General features: G+C 45.8%; 1 protein-coding gene across 2 annotated transcripts in view; it reads right to left on the bottom strand.

The window, feature by feature from the left end:
* The window catches only part of LOC146574483 (inter-alpha-trypsin inhibitor heavy chain H3-like), a 30,807-nt gene that overhangs the window by 1,601 nt on the left and 12,923 nt on the right, over positions 1 to 16,283 (bottom strand). Inside the window, exons 13-19 of one of the 2 annotated variants that reach the window (XM_085274166.1) lie at positions 11,486 to 11,718; positions 9,700 to 9,756; positions 9,290 to 9,337; positions 8,138 to 8,209; positions 2,182 to 2,289; positions 1,878 to 2,046; positions 749 to 897 (exon numbers count right to left, since the gene is read on the bottom strand). In XM_085274166.1, the coding sequence (XP_085130292.1) occupies positions 749 to 897; positions 1,878 to 2,046; positions 2,182 to 2,289; positions 8,138 to 8,209; positions 9,290 to 9,337; positions 9,700 to 9,756; positions 11,486 to 11,718 (836 nt within the window). The remainder of the gene's footprint in view (positions 1 to 748; positions 898 to 1,877; positions 2,047 to 2,181; positions 2,290 to 8,137; positions 8,210 to 9,289; positions 9,338 to 9,699; positions 9,757 to 11,485; positions 11,719 to 16,283) is intronic. The other variant, XM_085274167.1, reaches the window with a different exon arrangement.

Below are 16,283 nucleotides of genomic sequence, written 5' to 3'. Positions count from 1 at the left end.
TTCATTTACCTGTTACTACCACACACCAAATCCGGTCGTTGGTACTTCCTGGCTTGTGTAGCCACTAGGTAACAAAAGCTCAACACTGCGCCTAGCATCCTGGAGCACTTCTGTTGTGTTTGTACGTGTTTTGGAGTTTTTACGTGTTTTGGAGTTTGTACGTGTTTCGTCTCTAGGGGCCACTGTAAATATACTTTTATTTATTCACTCCACACAAAATGTAATAAATAAATCATATAATACAAAAAACAACTATTTACATTTCAACTTTTAACTATTTAAATTTTCAGCTTTTTCCTTTTAAACAAATTTAAAGTGAAACAACACAAAACACTGCAAATCACAACACAATTAAATATACACATGAAAAAAATATGAAAACAAAAAGAAGATGCACATTCTTTGTCATATAGGTCTGCATGAATAAACTTTCTGAATCCTTTATCATCCGCAACTGAAAATAGTTGTGGATGATTACTCTACCTTTCTAATGTGACGTTGTTGTCCCTGGCTCTCTTTCCCTCCCACTCTGTTCCTGTGCTACTGCAGTGTAACTACCGTCTCTCCCCCCTCTCCCCAGTGCAAGCACAGGGCTCGCGTGCAGAGTGAAGCGGGAAAAAAATGCGAGAGAGGGTGAGAGAAAGAAAAAAAAGAAAAGAAACTTGCGTTGTTCACTTCAAAGAGGCGGCTCTAAGAGCCGTTTCGTTCGCAACCTACAGATCACAAACACACACAGCTTTTCACTCACCTAAAAGTCCTTCAGCATTGTTGTCCGAGGGACGCCGTCTTAAAACTGGCCAAAATAATTTTTGGCCATTCTTCTCATGAACTATGATGACCATTCGCATGTCTCCAGTGGCAACCTCTATTTCGTTGTTGCGCACAATCACTGTCACACTGGAAAAACATGGAGTTACTCAACTTTTTTAAAAAAAAACGTAACAGTTCAAGGCACCTGCACAGATCATGCTACTTGGATGAATTTAGCCTGCTCTGATTAAACAGCAGTGTAGTGCATAAAGTACAGAGCCTTTAATGTTAGCATATTTTGTAAAAATGAATTTATGACAGTCAATTCATGACAAACTCTACTTAATGTCTGCCCCTGCCATTTTCATTCTTCAGTCCATGGCTTGAACAAATAATTATTTCCACCCATCCATGCATTTTCTTCCACTTTCTTCCTAGGAACTAGGAGCTGGAGCCTATCCTTGAAAGTTGGGGTACACCCTGGACAGGTCCTCAATCTGACACAGTGCTGGCTTGGTTTCTAATAAGTAAACATAAGTCTATAAGTAAATGTAAATCTATGGACTGCAGCCTACCTCAGCATAAAAAGTAAAAATCTGTATGCACTCGTCTGCCTGTATTCTCGTGCATTTGGGCTTTACTCAAATCCACTCATGTGAGAAACAATCATGTTCCTGCTTTCGCTTTCCTTTTCTGAGCCAGCTAATCTCTGTTCTGTGTGTTTTAAATCTCACAGCCTCTTATCATTTTGCTCCTTCATGTGACCCACCTCTTCCAATTGCTTTACCTCATCCACCATTCGCATGTACCCTCCTAACATTGACTCTGATCTGTTACACTATGTCTAATCACCAAATAGCTTATAATTCATACTCTTTACTTCAATGAATTACCAGTGCTTTCAAATGATCTGTCCTTACTGAAATCACATCTCATCTGCTCAATAATCAACACAAAATAAAAAACAAACTTTTTAGGGGTTTCAGCCTCAGAGATGTCAGCTAACATATATAGGTGCTGAGAGAGACAGTCTTCTCATGTAAATCTTGGTAACACAGGTGAATAAGGTCACACATCTGTGCTTAAAGCTGAGAGCACGAGTCTCGACCATGATAATACAACATCACCTTCCAGCTGTAATGCGATCCTGTCCAGTGTAATATGTCACTGTCTGTCCATCTCGTACAGTGACCCAGTTGGTGTCGATCTCAACATGTTGGCTGTCTTTGACGTGTATGAAAATTCTGCTGAAGCCTCCATTTGTAACTGAATCAAGCTCACCATTTACAGACAGTTCTAGAAGAAAAGAGAAATGCTCATCTTATACCACAAACTGGAGTTTTCATATGAAAATAACAATGAGAAAGAAGAGTAACAGTTTTTATTACACTGAAAAGAAATATTAGGATGGAAAAAGCTAACACTACTGACCCCTGCTGGGATAGTGAAGAAGTTTAAGGCGGACAGGTCCACTGACATCAAAGCATAGTGGAACAGTCTGATTCTCAGCTTTTAGCAAAAACCTGTGGAGTACAGGAACTAGAGATACAGAGGTACACAGTGTTAGAACATTTTTAGTGAAATTAAATATTCACCCCAGGTTTTCTACCCAAAATGTGCTTTATAACCCCTGAGCCAGGAATCCAAAAAATACACATTTGTTCATACATACTATGCAGAGCCTGATTTATATAACATATTATTCTTACAATTTTGTTTGCTTTTCTTTTTGTTTTATGGTTAATGAAGAGATTTGAAAAACAGCCCATGTTTGGAGTTTCCTTCCAGAAAAAAAGTATGTAATTTGCTGCATATCTGAGTACATCATGGGTTGTTTGGAACTTGCAATACAAAAAAAGCAAACAAACAAAAGTGTTAAGGGTTCCGAAAGAGACTCAGGCGCAGGCCAGGGTTTCCCTTTAAGCGAAGAACAGTGCGTTTATTCACAGTGAACACAATCACCAAGTGGCTATGTACAATGTGCAGGGGGAAAAGGGTCCGGGTCGCCAGGGTCCGTGGGAAACAGGGTTAGGGGAAAAGGTGCTCCACACTTTCTGTACAAAAACTCCTCCTCAGTCACTCCTCTCAGAATCCGGTTCAAAAACGATCTAAACACAAAAGGTCGGGTTAGCGGGATAATAACAAAGGGCTTTCAAGATACAGGTTGGCAGATACACAAGTTTGACTGACGCTGATAGTTCAACGATCCAGCGAAGACTAGTGCAGACTCGCCATCTAAGTAGTGCAGTAATCAGCTGGGATCAGCGGCCGGTGTGGTGATGAGCAGGTGTGTGGGCCAGCAGCGGGAGCCCGCAGTGAGCATCGCCGTGGCGAGAGAGAGAGAGTGAGAGAGAAAACAAACCACAAACATATTGCCCAATAGAGGATTGACCAGCAGGGCACAGGGACCATGACAGTACCCCCCCCTCAACGGGAGCCCCCCGGCGACCCACCAGGCTTACCAGGATGAGACAGATGGAAGGCCCGCAGCATACGCTTGTCCAGGACAGCGGCCCGCGGAACCCAGGATCGCTCCTCAATGCCATAGCCCTCCCAGTCCACAAGGTACTGGAAGCCACGCCCGCGGCGGCGAGAGTCCATAATCCGCGTGATGGAATAGGCGGGCAAGCCGTCCACAAGCCGGGCGGGCGGAGGGGGCCTGGACGGAGGGCACAGGGGGCTATTCTGTACAGGTTTGATTTGGGAGACGTGGAACACATTGTGAATCCTCATGTTGCGGGGCAGCCGGAGTTTCAGAGAGACGGGGTTGATCAGCGCCGAAACCTCAAAAGGACCAATGAAGTTTGGGTTGAGCTTCCTGGACTCAGTCCTGAGAGGAACAAAGCGCGTGGACAGCCATACCTTTTGTCCCACGCTGTATGCTGGAGCTGGTGTGCGGCGGCGATCTGCGGTCTGTTTGGTTCGGTCCTTCGTGCGCAGCAACGTCGTCCGTGCGGCCCGCCAAGCTCGTCGGCACCTCCGTAGATGGGCCTGGACAGATGGCACAGAATGCTCACCCTCGACAGAGGGGAAGAGAGGCGGCTGGAAACCCAGTGAGACTTCGAAGGGAGACAGACCAGTGGCGGAGGAAGTCAGACTGTTGTGGGCGTACTCAATCCAGGGTAGTTCATCACTCCAGATGGACTGGTTGGAGGACGCTGTGCACCGCAACATTGCCTCGAGCTCCTGGTTAGCTCGCTCACACTGACCGTTGCTTTGGGGATGGTAACCGGAGGTCAGACTGACCTTTGCTCCTAATGAGGAGCAGAATTCCTTCCAGACGCCAGACGTGAACTGGGGGCCTCTGTCAGACACAATGTCTTCCGGGATCCCATGCAAACGAAACACATGACGGGTAAGCAGTCGTGCGGTCTCCATGGCCGTGGGAAGCTTGGGTAGAGCTATGAAGTGGGCAGCTTTAGAAAAACGGTCCACGATGGTGAGTATGACAGTGTTGCCTGCTGATTGCGGCAGTCCGGTTACAAAGTCCAAAGCTATATGGGACCACGGCCTGGACGGAGTCGGCAGGGGATTGAGCTGTCCAGCGGGCGGCTGATGAGATGGTTTATTCCGGGCACAGGTCGCGCAGGCGGAGACGTACTCCCGAGCATCTTTAGTCAGAGAGGGCCACCAGAAGTAGCGCTGGAGGAAGTTGATAGTGCGGTGGACCCCTGGGTGGCACGTAAAGCGGGCAGTGTGGGCCCATTGAAGCACTTGAGAACGTACTGATTGAGGGACGTAGAGCCGTTGGGCTGGCCCGCCTCCCGGATCCGGTTCCAACACCTGAGCCTCCCGAATGGCTGCTTCGATCCCCCAGGAGATGGCGCCCACGACACAGGTGGCGGGGAGAACGGGAGCGGGCTCAGTGGTGTCCTCCGAGACTGAGAACTGACGGGACAGGGCATCGGGTTTGACATTCCGGGAACCGGGTCTGTAAGAGATGGAAAAGTGGAAACGGGTGAAAAACAGGGCCCACCTGGCCTGTCGAGCGTTGAGCCTCTTAGCTGATTGTAGGTATGCCAGGTTCTTGTGGTCTGTCCAGACGAGGAAAGGCTGAGCCGTGCCCTCCAACCAGTGCCGCCACTCCTCCAGGGCTAGTTTTATCGCCAGCAGTTCCCGATCCCCGACGTCATAGTTTCTCTCTGCAGGGGACAGACGGCGGGAGAAGAAGGCACAAGGGTGGAGCTTACCGTCCTTCCGTTGCGACAGAACCGCTCCAACCCCTGAGTCGGACGCGTCGACCTCGACCACAAATGGCTGCGTGAGGTCGGGTTGGATCAGGATGGGGGCTGAGGCGAATCGTTTCTTCAGTTCTTGGAAAGCTGCCTGAGCTTCTTTGTTCAACTGAAAAGGAAGCTTGGGAGAGGTTAGCTGGGTCAGCGGCAAGGCAACTCGGCTGAAGTCCCGAATGAACCGCCGGTAAAAGTTGGCAAATCCAAGGAAACGTTGCAGTTGGTGCCTATTAGGAGGTTCTGGCCACTCAACAACAGCTTTTACCTTCACAGGGTCCGGGCGGAGGTTTCCTTGGTCGATTATGTACCCCAGGAATGCAACGGTGGAGACGTGGAACTCACACTTCTCTCCTTTGACGAACAATCGGTTTTCGAGGAGTCGTTGCAGGACCTGTCTGACATGGGTCTCGTGCTCGGATTGGTTTCTGGAAAAGATCAGGATGTCATCTAGATAGACAAAAACAAAACGGTTAATGAAGTCTCTGAGCACGTCGTTCACCAGGGCTTGGAACACCGCAGGGGCGTTAGTGAGACCAAAGGGCATGACAAGGTACTCGAAGTGGCCGAGGTGGGTGTTGAAGGCGGTCTTCCACTCATCGCCCTTACGGATGCGAACCAGATGGTATGCGTTTCGCAAATCCAGTTTGGTGAAAACAGTAACCCCCTGGAGGAGCTCGAAGGCAGAACTGAGGAGCGGCAGAGGGTATTTATTCTTTACTGTGATGTTGTTTAATCCGCGATAGTCAATGCATGGCCGGAGGGTTTTATCCTTCTTTTCGACAAAGAAGAAGCCTGCCGCGACTGGAGAGGTGGAGGCCCGAATGAGGCCGGCAGCCAGGGATTCCGTGATGTACTTGTCCATAGCGTCTCGTTCTGGAAGTGAGATGCTATATAGCCGACTGGTGGGTAAAGGAGCTCCCGGGAGCAGTTCGATAGCACAGTCATAGGGTCTATGCGGAGGGAGTGACTGGGCGCGGGCCTTTTGAAACACCTCAGCTAGGTCGTGATAAACAGAGGGCACATTAGTTAAATCAGCTGATTCCAATACCCCAGAAGAGGGCGTTTCAACGCTTGGAGGCGAGGCTGCTTTAAGGCAGGTCATGTGGCAGTCCTCCCCCCACCCAGTGACACGCCCCTTTAGCCAATCTATGTGAGGGTTGTGCTGTTGTAGCCAAGGATGGCCGAGAACTAGTGGAGTGCGAGTTGCTTTAAACACCAAAAAACAGATTTCTTCAGAATGATTACCAGAGAGGGTGAGCTCGACAGGCTCCGTCACCAGAGTGATGTCTGGAAGGCGTTGACCTGACAATGCCGTAACACGTAATGCATGAGGCAGGGGCTCCAATAGTTACCCAAGTTGCCGGGCTAACTGACAGTCAATAAAGTTTTGTTCCGCCCCAGAGTCGATTAACACCGATAGGGAGCGGCTCTTAGAGTGAATGGAAAGCGTGGCCGGTAGTGTTAAACGGGGAGGAGCTTCTTCCTGGCTCAGCTCGCCCACCAGTACTCCTACCATCACTGGCGGGCGCGCCCTTTTGCCCGCGAAGGGCAGGTAGCCACAACATGTCCCCTGTGACCACAATAGAGGCACTCACCGGCGGTAATCCGGCGCTGACGCTCCGCCGCGGTGAGATGGGAGCCGCCCAGCTGCATGGGTTCCTCTCCGTCCCCGCTCTCGTGAGTCCGGGAGGGGCCGGCATCCGCCATGGCGCCGGTGCCAGAGACTCCCGCAGCCTCATGGAAGTTGTAGTTCCGCTGCGACCGGCGAGCCCGTAACCGCTCATCCACCTTAATGCACAGGGACATTAGCTCATTAAAGGAGGCAGGGAGATCACGCATGATTAGCTCGTCCCTTAATTCTTCTCTGACATTGTTCAGCAACGTGCTCCGTAGCGCCTCCTGATTCCACCCTGCCTCTTCTGCCAGAATCCAGAAGTCGATAGCGTAATCAGACATGCTTCTCCTACCTTGTTTGAAGTTGAGGAGACGGAGAGCAGCGGCCTCTGCCCCGGTGCCTGGGTTAAACACATTCTTAAACTTGGAGAGAAAGTCAGCGTAGGTGATGACAGGATCAGAGTTTAACACAACCTGGGCCCACTTTAGTGCACGGCCCCTCAGAAGTTGAACTAAATAAGTTATCTTCGCCCCATCGTTGCCATGAAAACGCTGCAGCTCGCGAAACGTCAGAGACACCTGAGCCAAAAATCCGGCGCATTTGTCAGACTCACCCGAGAATGGTTCCGGTGTGGGTAAAGGTCCGTCAGACGGCGTACCGACCCGCGGTGAGCTACCTGACGCTACGGCGGGCGGTGCCGCCTGGGGAGCCGGGCTGGGCGGCTGGGGATTCCCTGGTTGCGCATTTCCCTCCAGCGGTATTAACTGCGCCACTGCCAGGGTCAATGCGGCGACATCCTGCCGTAGCTGCCCGAGCATTTGTTCATGGCGGACCAGCGCGGCTTCCTGGGCGGCCAGAGCCCGGCCCACGGGGTCCTGTCCTGCGGGGTCCTGTCCTGCTGAGTCCATAATGGCTGGATCGTTCTGTTAAGGGTTCCGAAAGAGACTCAGGCGCAGGCCAGGGTTTCCCTTTAAGCGAAGAACAGTGCGTTTATTCACAGTGAACACAATCACCAAGTGGCTATGTACAATGTGCAGGGGGAAAAGGGTCCGGGTCGCCAGGGTCCGTGGGAAACAGGGTTAGGGGAAAAGGTGCTCCACACTTTCTGTACAAAAACTCCTCCTCAGTCACTCCTCTCAGAATCCGGTTCAAAAACGATCTAAACACAAAAGGTCGGGTTAGCGGGATAATAACAAAGGGCTTTCAAGATACAGGTTGGCAGATACACAAGTTTGACTGACGCTGATAGTTCAACGATCCAGCGAAGACTAGTGCAGACTCGCCATCTAAGTAGTGCAGTAATCAGCTGGGATCAGCGGCCGGTGTGGTGATGAGCAGGTGTGTGGGCCAGCAGCGGGAGCCCGCAGTGAGCATCGCCGTGGCGAGAGAGAGAGAGTGAGAGAGAAAACAAACCACAAACATATTGCCCAATAGAGGATTGACCAGCAGGGCACAGGGACCATGACAAAAAGAAACCAAACCAAAACAATTACTATTATTTTTTTTTATCAACCTGAATGACATCAAGGCAATACAATACCATCAGTGGATTCCAGAGTAGTAGTATCACGTGAAAGATGAACAACAGCAGGTTGGACATCAGGGAGAACAACTGTAAATACATTTAATCACATACACTAATATTTTAAGTCTTTATGTTGCATATTGAGTTTATAAACACATCCTGATACTAACCACTGCTTTAAATAAATAAATAAAGACACGTATATATTGAGTCTCACAACTCAGTGTCAGTCTGTAAACATAGTTTGTACATAAATTCTAATTTTTGCACTTCAACTTGTTAGAAATGTTGTTGACAAACATTATCAAAGACAGCTCCTACACTGGTTTTGACCTGTTCAACCTGCTTCACTCAGGGAAACACTACAGATGCAGCGTAAATAGTTTCTTCCAAAAAGCCATAACCACGCTGCACTGACAATACAATACCACCTCCCAATCCAAGGACTACCCTCTACACCCAGACTACACTCTTTACCATCACTACTGTGTAATATTTAATTAATTTAATACTGTTCATATGTATATAGTGCTGCAAAACGGTGCCCCCCTCCCCGTTTCTTTTCCTACATGTCTGCACTGAGAAGGAGATGCTCTGTATCTCATTGTGCATGTGTACAGTGACAATAAAAAGCATTGTATTCTATTCTATTACCCCACAAATGCAAAACCTGATAGTACATATGAATTCATATAAAAGCTTTGAATGCTTCACTAGAAGAACAGATGTTAGGAAACCCAGTAAAATTACGCATTAAAACTGTGCACACAGGTTTTTTGGGTAATTACCAATACTGTTAATCTAAAAATAAACAGTAACATATAAGAAGGAAATATCTGTTTTTATTATATACTTTTGTATGTTTTTGTAAGAGTACATTTGAAAATTCAGGGATAATATTAATGATTATATTTTAGCATTAACAATATGCTTAGGCTGCTGCCCCCGCGACCCGGCCCCGGACAAAGCGGATGAAAATGGATGGATGGATGGCATTAACAATATGATTTTGATTAAATAGCTTGTATATACTGTTGGATTAATTATTCCACCCCCCCCCCCAAAAAAAAAAAATACAAAATTGGTAGTTACCAATACTGTTAATCTAAAGCAGCAGATGCATAAACCTTGCATTGGGTGATCTAATAAATTTGTTAAGCACTTCACCTGCTCCAGGATGTCCACTCTCTCCTCTGGGGGTGTGCTGTTGCATGACTAAAAAGAAACAGTAACATATAAGAAGGAAATATCTGTTTTTATTATATACTTTTGTATTTTTTTCTAAGAGTACATTTGAAAATTCAGGGATAATATTAATGATTATATTTTAGCATTAACAATATGCTTAGGCTGCTGCCCCCGCGACCCGGCCCCGGACAAAGCGGATGAAAATGGATGGATGGATGGCATTAACAATATGATTTTGATTAAATAGCTTGTATATACTGTTGGATTAATTATTCCACCCCCCCAAAAAAAAAAAATACAAAATTGGTAGTTACCAATACTGTTAATCTAAAGCAGCAGATGCATAAACCTTGCATTGGGTGATCTAATAAATTTGTTAAGCACTTCACCTGCTCCAGAATGTCCAATCTTTCCTCTCTCTCCTCTGGGGGTGTGCTGTTGCATGACTAAAAAGAAACAGTAACATATAAGAAGGAAATATCTGTTTTTATTATATACTTTTGTATGTTTTTGTAAGAGTACATTTGAAAATTCAGGGATAATATTAATGATTATATTTTAGCATTGACAATATGATTTTAATTAAACAGCTTGCACATACTGGTGTATTAATTATTCCAATAAACAGATTTGTTTTGGTAGTTACCAATACTGTTAATTTTATGGTAGCAATTACATGAACCTTGCATCAGGTGATGGTCTATTACATTTGTTAAGCACTGTACCTCGACCAGAGAATCCTTTTTCAGGTGAATTCTGTACATTACGTGACTTAAATAAGAATAGACAATCGGACTTCTACCGGATTGCAGAAGTTGGAACAGTTTGTTGCCAGGATGGGACGGGTCCTTCAGTATCTGCGCTGCTCTAGTCCGTCATCTCCTGGTTGCATTTATACCCTAGTGGAGGTCCCTTAAGAGGACTATTAATCATGTGACTCATCACATGAGCCAAAGTGTGAAAAAGGCATGGGTCATTATCACAAGAGGTTTTTGGGTTAAACCACTGTGGGACCTTGCTTCACCTGATGCTAGATGTAAGTGGGGCGTGAGCTGGGAAGGGATCTCAAAGCTGGTTTGTAGGTGGCAGACAGTTGGTGTTGTAAGCAACCCCCTCTGTTCAAAGATGGTCATTTACAGTAGACATAAATAGCTTCTTTTACTCCTCTTTCAGATTATCTGTCTTCGGTTTCCAAAATGTGAACATTGCCATCCTTGACAGAGTGACCTTTGACCTTTAGATCCAGTTGTACAGCCAAGTCTTGTCCCGTCAAGATGGCTCTTCTATGTCATGTGTTTATAGTATGGCTGTTTGGATTCTGTGATGTAGAGGTGTGGCTGGGTCTGAAGTGGACTGGGATGTCATGCTTGGTGAAAATTCTCATTTGGTTCTAGAACTCAATACGTTTCTCAGATGAAAGGTGAAACATCTTCAAGAAACTTAAAGAAGTCCATTAACTTAGATTCCAAGCTCCTTAGACTACCATGACCTGGATGGCTGAGAACCTACCCCATTAGCCTTTTGCAGGTAGTTGTAAAAATTTACCATAGTCTCCGATAGTATTACAGGTACATTATCCCATTAATAAACTGAAAAAAATAAATAAAAACATTCTGAAAGGTCTTCAATTTAGAAGTATCCTTAGAGGTTTTAAGGTTCTAAGCCTGATCAGAAATGGCCCCAGTGGAAGGGTGGCTGTTTTATGAAAGGGAAACAGAGAGGCACACAACCATTCACACTGACATTCACACCTATGGACAGTTTACGTTTAAAATAATCAGTTAATCCAACCCTGCCAACTGCATGTCCTTGGACTGTGGGAGGAACCTGGAGAGGACTAGGGCTGCCACAAACGATTATTTTGATAATCAACTAGTCACCAATTATTTTTTCGATTAGTCGACTAATCAGATCATACATCCATTGGACATAAAACGTACAGCTTATTGCACCAGCATGCATCTGCTCTTATATAACTATCATTAGCTTACAGCTTTAAATGTTTAAGGTATGTGCTAAATAAATATAAAGACAAGATGATAGTCAGGGCATGGTAGTTTGATGCATATGTTTTTTTTCCCCCCTTAACTTGACAATGACATTAGTCTGGGGGCTAAAAGTAGAGATTATGAAACATTTCATTTATTTCAGTCTTTTTGTGTTTGTGATACTCACCAGATGAACGGCGACTACTAGGAGCCAAATATTGTCTTGAAGAGGACTTCCCTACACGGGGCTGCCATCTCTGTGGTGTTTCACCTTCCTTTGGTTTATGAAGCACATCTGTGTTCTCTCCTGGAGGCTTTGTGACCACCATAGATGTGAGAGGAGTCACAAAACTGTACTTCAGTGACAGCTCCAAAGCCTCCTTCTTTACTTTCTCTTTCTCCGGTCCAGATAACTGAAGTCTGTGTCACAATATATTAAATAAATATGATGGTTGACTTACAAGTGGAATATGATTAAATCATTTGTTTTTTAATTGATCAATTGAATTTGAAAATATCCCCAGCTAGTCTTTACTGCTGTCACTGCTGTATGGGACACATCTTTCAGAATCCTGAAAGATAATGCTCATTAAAAACATAGTATATTATTTGATCTATTTTACCTATCTGCTGCAAGATAAACTGGAGAACTGATATCAGAACAGTTGTGGCACCAATGGGTTCAGGGATTGTTTTGAACTCATTGGTGCTGCTTTGGCTTTCATTATAGATCGTTAACATGTGGTTGTTGTTGTTGTTGTTTTTTTTACAAAATTAACACTCAGTTGGCTGAGGGTTTGTTTGTATCCAGTATCGATCTTAGGCTAGACCACCATGCTAACCAAGTCTACCACAGATATGAATGAGAGAGATAAATATAAAGCCATACTGGTTTGGACATTGCCTGGATTAACAAGGTCAATGTCAGGTGTTCAGGAATTAGGGCACCCTGGTGAAAAGTGTTCTACTGGAACAAGACGGTATCGTTCAGTGTGAGGGCAACTGACCAGAAAGATAGGATCATGGCAAAGCTGGAAACCTGAATCCTCCATAGTCGGTTACCAACACTACGTGAAGTACCCTTAGAACATCTACTAGATTGTGCAAGTGCAGTGCTATGGACAATACCTACCGCAACCATTACTAAGACTAACCACCTGACTTACACTACGGCAGCAGTGATCAGTGAGATGCTTGGCTATAAGTTGAACAGCCACAAGGAGAGGTACCCTCCATAGTGAAGGAGATTAGAAGTCAAGATCAAGGTAGCATGGACGGAGGTTAGCCAACTATCGGATCTGCCATAAGGTGCAATGAAGAAGGTGCCTAAGAAGTACAGCAAGCTGTCCATACCTGAGGCCTTGGAGACTGCCAAGCAAAGACTCACAGCCTTGGCCATCTGCTTGAAGACATACACCAGAGACATAGAAGGCAGGAGAATAAACCAGCTGTTCTCGACAGAACCAGCCAAAGGGTACTCTCAGTGGCAGTGCAACAATATGAGAACAGCAACACCAAGGCTGGTGTTACGGTGTTAAGTAAGAGTGGGCCAGCTAACAAGGCAAATGCAGTTACGGTTTTAAGATCTAGGCCTAAACTGTGTTTCTTCTGTCACAAGCCTGTGTGGTTGCTAATTGTGTCAAACTGGCACAAAAATAAGTTGTGGTACTCAAAAAGGTGACAAAGCAAGATAATCAAAAACCAAATCCAACTTGAAGCTCCCTTTTTTTTTTTTTTTTTTTTTTTGTGTGTGTTGGTGGTTCTTTGTGTCTGGGGGTGGGCGTCCGGGTACACACCGGCTCACTCCTTGGCGGCCGCTTGTCGGGGCCTGGGGCCTGGGGCTCGCTCGGGCCCCTTTGGAGGTGGGGTGCCCCCGGCCTCTCGGCCTAGGGCTCGGTCACTCAGGCGCAGCTGGGGGCCGGCGGAGCTCACGGGCGCGTCACTGCAACCCCCCCTGGCTTCTGCTCCGCGGCTGCTGAGTGAGCCCTCATCTGGGACTCTCCTCAGCTCTTACTGGAACAGTGGCGCGGCTGCCCCTCTGTTGGTCTTCCATGGTCTCTTGTGTTCTGGGGGCCTCTGGATGTCTGGAGTTTTGATCTCCTCCATACCCGCTTCACACCCTGGAGGACAGGGCTGTGGCCCCCCCACACTCCCTAGCAGATCATTACATGGAGAAACCTTTGGAATGCAAGCATGCTGATCCACACAGGTATGCACACATGGGTATTCACAGACGCGGACTAAAGCTTTCTTGGCTGCTGCCTCAAAGCACACTGTGCGCTGTCTATCTTGCGTGCTGCACAATATCGTTTATTACTTAGTAAATACTGATATCTATGACTAGCTAGTTTATTGTGATGGTGCTTTGTTTTCTCTATTATTATGTTGCTCTTTGTTGTTTGCTGTCTCCTCTGTTTGTTTGTTTGTTTGTTTGTTTGTTTTTTCTCCATACAGGTGACCCAGGAGTTTTTTTTTTTGTCTCTCTTCCCCCCCCTTCTCACCGTCTCTTCTCCCCTTGGGTTTTCTTTCTTTCTCTCCCCCTCTCTCTCTCATTCATTCCCCCTGTCCTATTTATTTAAAAAAAAAAAAAAAAAAAAAAAAAAGACAAAGGATGAACTGAAGCTCTGCCATCACGTAATGTCGCATACTGCTGTTTCTGATGTCATTTAGAAAAAAAAAAAAAAAAAAAAAAAAAAAAAAAAGCTCCCTTTTCAAATATCCCGGAAGAGCCCCCACTTGTTATGTTCCCCTGAGTGGTCTAGGCGGTGTGTCCGGATCAGAAAAAGGAGTCAAGGAGGCAAAAGGGTTAAATTAAAGAGTTTTATTAAAATAGCTCAACTAAAAGAGACTGACAAGCCACTATCACCATTTAAGGAAACAAACAAAACTCAAGCATTGGTCAATAAAGTAAAAACATAAGTCAAAAAGAGAGAGCAGCTCACTAGCTGCAAACTGGAAAAACACAGCTCACTAGCTGCAAACTGGAAAAACACAGCTCACTAGCTGCAAACTGGAAAAACACAGCTCACTAGCTGCAAACTGGAAAAATACAGCTCACTAGCTGCAAACTGGAAAAACACAGCTCACTAGCTGCAAACTGGAAAAACACAGCTCACTAGCTGCAAACACCCAGCTCACTAGCTGTAATCATTCACATGGCACTCTGGCCCAGAGCTCACCTGTACCTGGGCTTAAATCCCTTTAATTACTGATGTGAGTCAGCTGTGTAAAGGAGAAAAGGTGGCACCTCAGGCAGAAGCGATTGAAGGACACGCCCACACAGGCACCTTCAGGAGGAGGCCCTGCTAGGGCCGTAACACTGGAGACTGTGCAATACTGAAATACTGCAATATGGGAGAAGGATGCAACCTATAACAGCAATGCTCACTGTCTAGTTGGCTAGTGGATCTAAGAGCAACCACAGCAACCTCCCTGAACTGGGACCAGTAACAATCACAGTGGCAGATATCCAAGAAAGGGTCTCCAGTATGAAGAGTTGGACAGCACCAGGCCCCGACATGATTACAAGATTACAAGAAGGCCTGTGACTCGATGCCCCACAGCTGGATCCTGGAATGACTAGAACTATACAAGATCAACAGGACCCTAAGAGCTATAAATCATCAGGAACTCAATGGGGATGTGGTGTACAACACTAGAGGCCAACTTCAAGCCCATAGCACAAGTCACCATCAAGTAACATCAAGTGACTTTCCTCACAGTGTTACTGGAGGCCAAAGTAATGCCATCCAGGGTGGGAATCTGGTTAGATACCATATTTCTAAGATTTTCGGGGCAGAATACAATAACCTCAGTTTTATCTGAATTAAGAAGCAGAAAGTTAGTGTCACGGTCCCCGTGTCTCACTGGTTGGCCCACGCTGGCTACAGGTTTTGTTGTTGTTGTTCGTTTTTGTTTTCTTTGTCTCTCCTCCTCCTCTCTGCCTGGGTGGAGCTCGTTACGGGCTCTCGCTCTTGGCCCACGCACCTGTGTGATTGTGTCCACCTGCTGCTGATCTGGCTGATTTCCCCAGCTGCTATTTAAGGCAGTGGCACAGAGCAGCTCATCACTGGAATGTTGAACCTCCTGAGTTTGCGCGCTCGGCATTTTCAAAAGAATCCCCTGTGTGTATTTTGCTGTGGCACTAACGTTAACTTCTGTGTGTAGATATCCCTCTTCTGGACCAAATCACGGGACCTGCCCGGGTGTGGCAGCGTGTGTGGAGTTTTGGAGCGAGTGCGGCTGAAGAGGAGTGCGTGTGTGCGGAGGAGCTGTGGCGGTGACTGTGTGGAAGAGGAAGCGTGTGTGTGGATTTCCCCCCTCCTTCTCTCCCTGGAGCCCTGGACCCCCCCTCCCAACTCACTGTACATATATATAGCACTGAGGTGATCCCTGTTGTAAATAAATCTCCTTTTGTTCTCTGAGAAAGAACTGTCTGCGCGTGAGTCCGTTCAGTAGCCATGACAGTTAGAGGTCATCCAGGTTGTTATGTCTCTAAGACATTCCTGCAGTTTAACCCTTTAAGACCTACCATAGAACCAAGTCCGCCAGAGCTTATATTATATTTTTACATGCTGTGCAGCCATTTTTGGGAGCATTTCAAGTTGCTATACATCAATACAACCATTATAGCCCAGATTTTAATAATATATATTCATTAAGTGCATAGTAATTACATAAATTGCAAAAAAGTGTAATAAACTAGAAAAAAATTGAAAATCTTTTTTGCTTTTTTAACATATATTTGTAGTTAGAGAAATTTAAGAGGCTTATCCCTCAAAACTGTAAATACAAAAAAGTTGCACAAAATAGTTTCCCACCACAGGAAATTTATTTTGAGTGTCTTCATAGTTTTATTTTTGAAATACACCAATTTTTATACACTGCAGGAAAAACGAAAATAAATATTATACTGCAAATTTGCAAAAAAGCAGCATATGCATCAAAATAAACTATTTCCAGCAGTGCAATATGAGTCCTAAGCA

This window comes from Mchenga conophoros, linkage group LG5 (assembly GCF_057382185.1).
Source record: "Mchenga conophoros isolate Kocher_MC1m ecotype Shallow Benthic linkage group LG5, M_conophoros_male_GT1.1, whole genome shotgun sequence".
In the NCBI taxonomy this organism is placed as follows: Eukaryota; Metazoa; Chordata; class Actinopteri; order Cichliformes; family Cichlidae; genus Mchenga; species Mchenga conophoros.
This window is presented reverse-complemented; position numbering and strand designations above follow the sequence as displayed.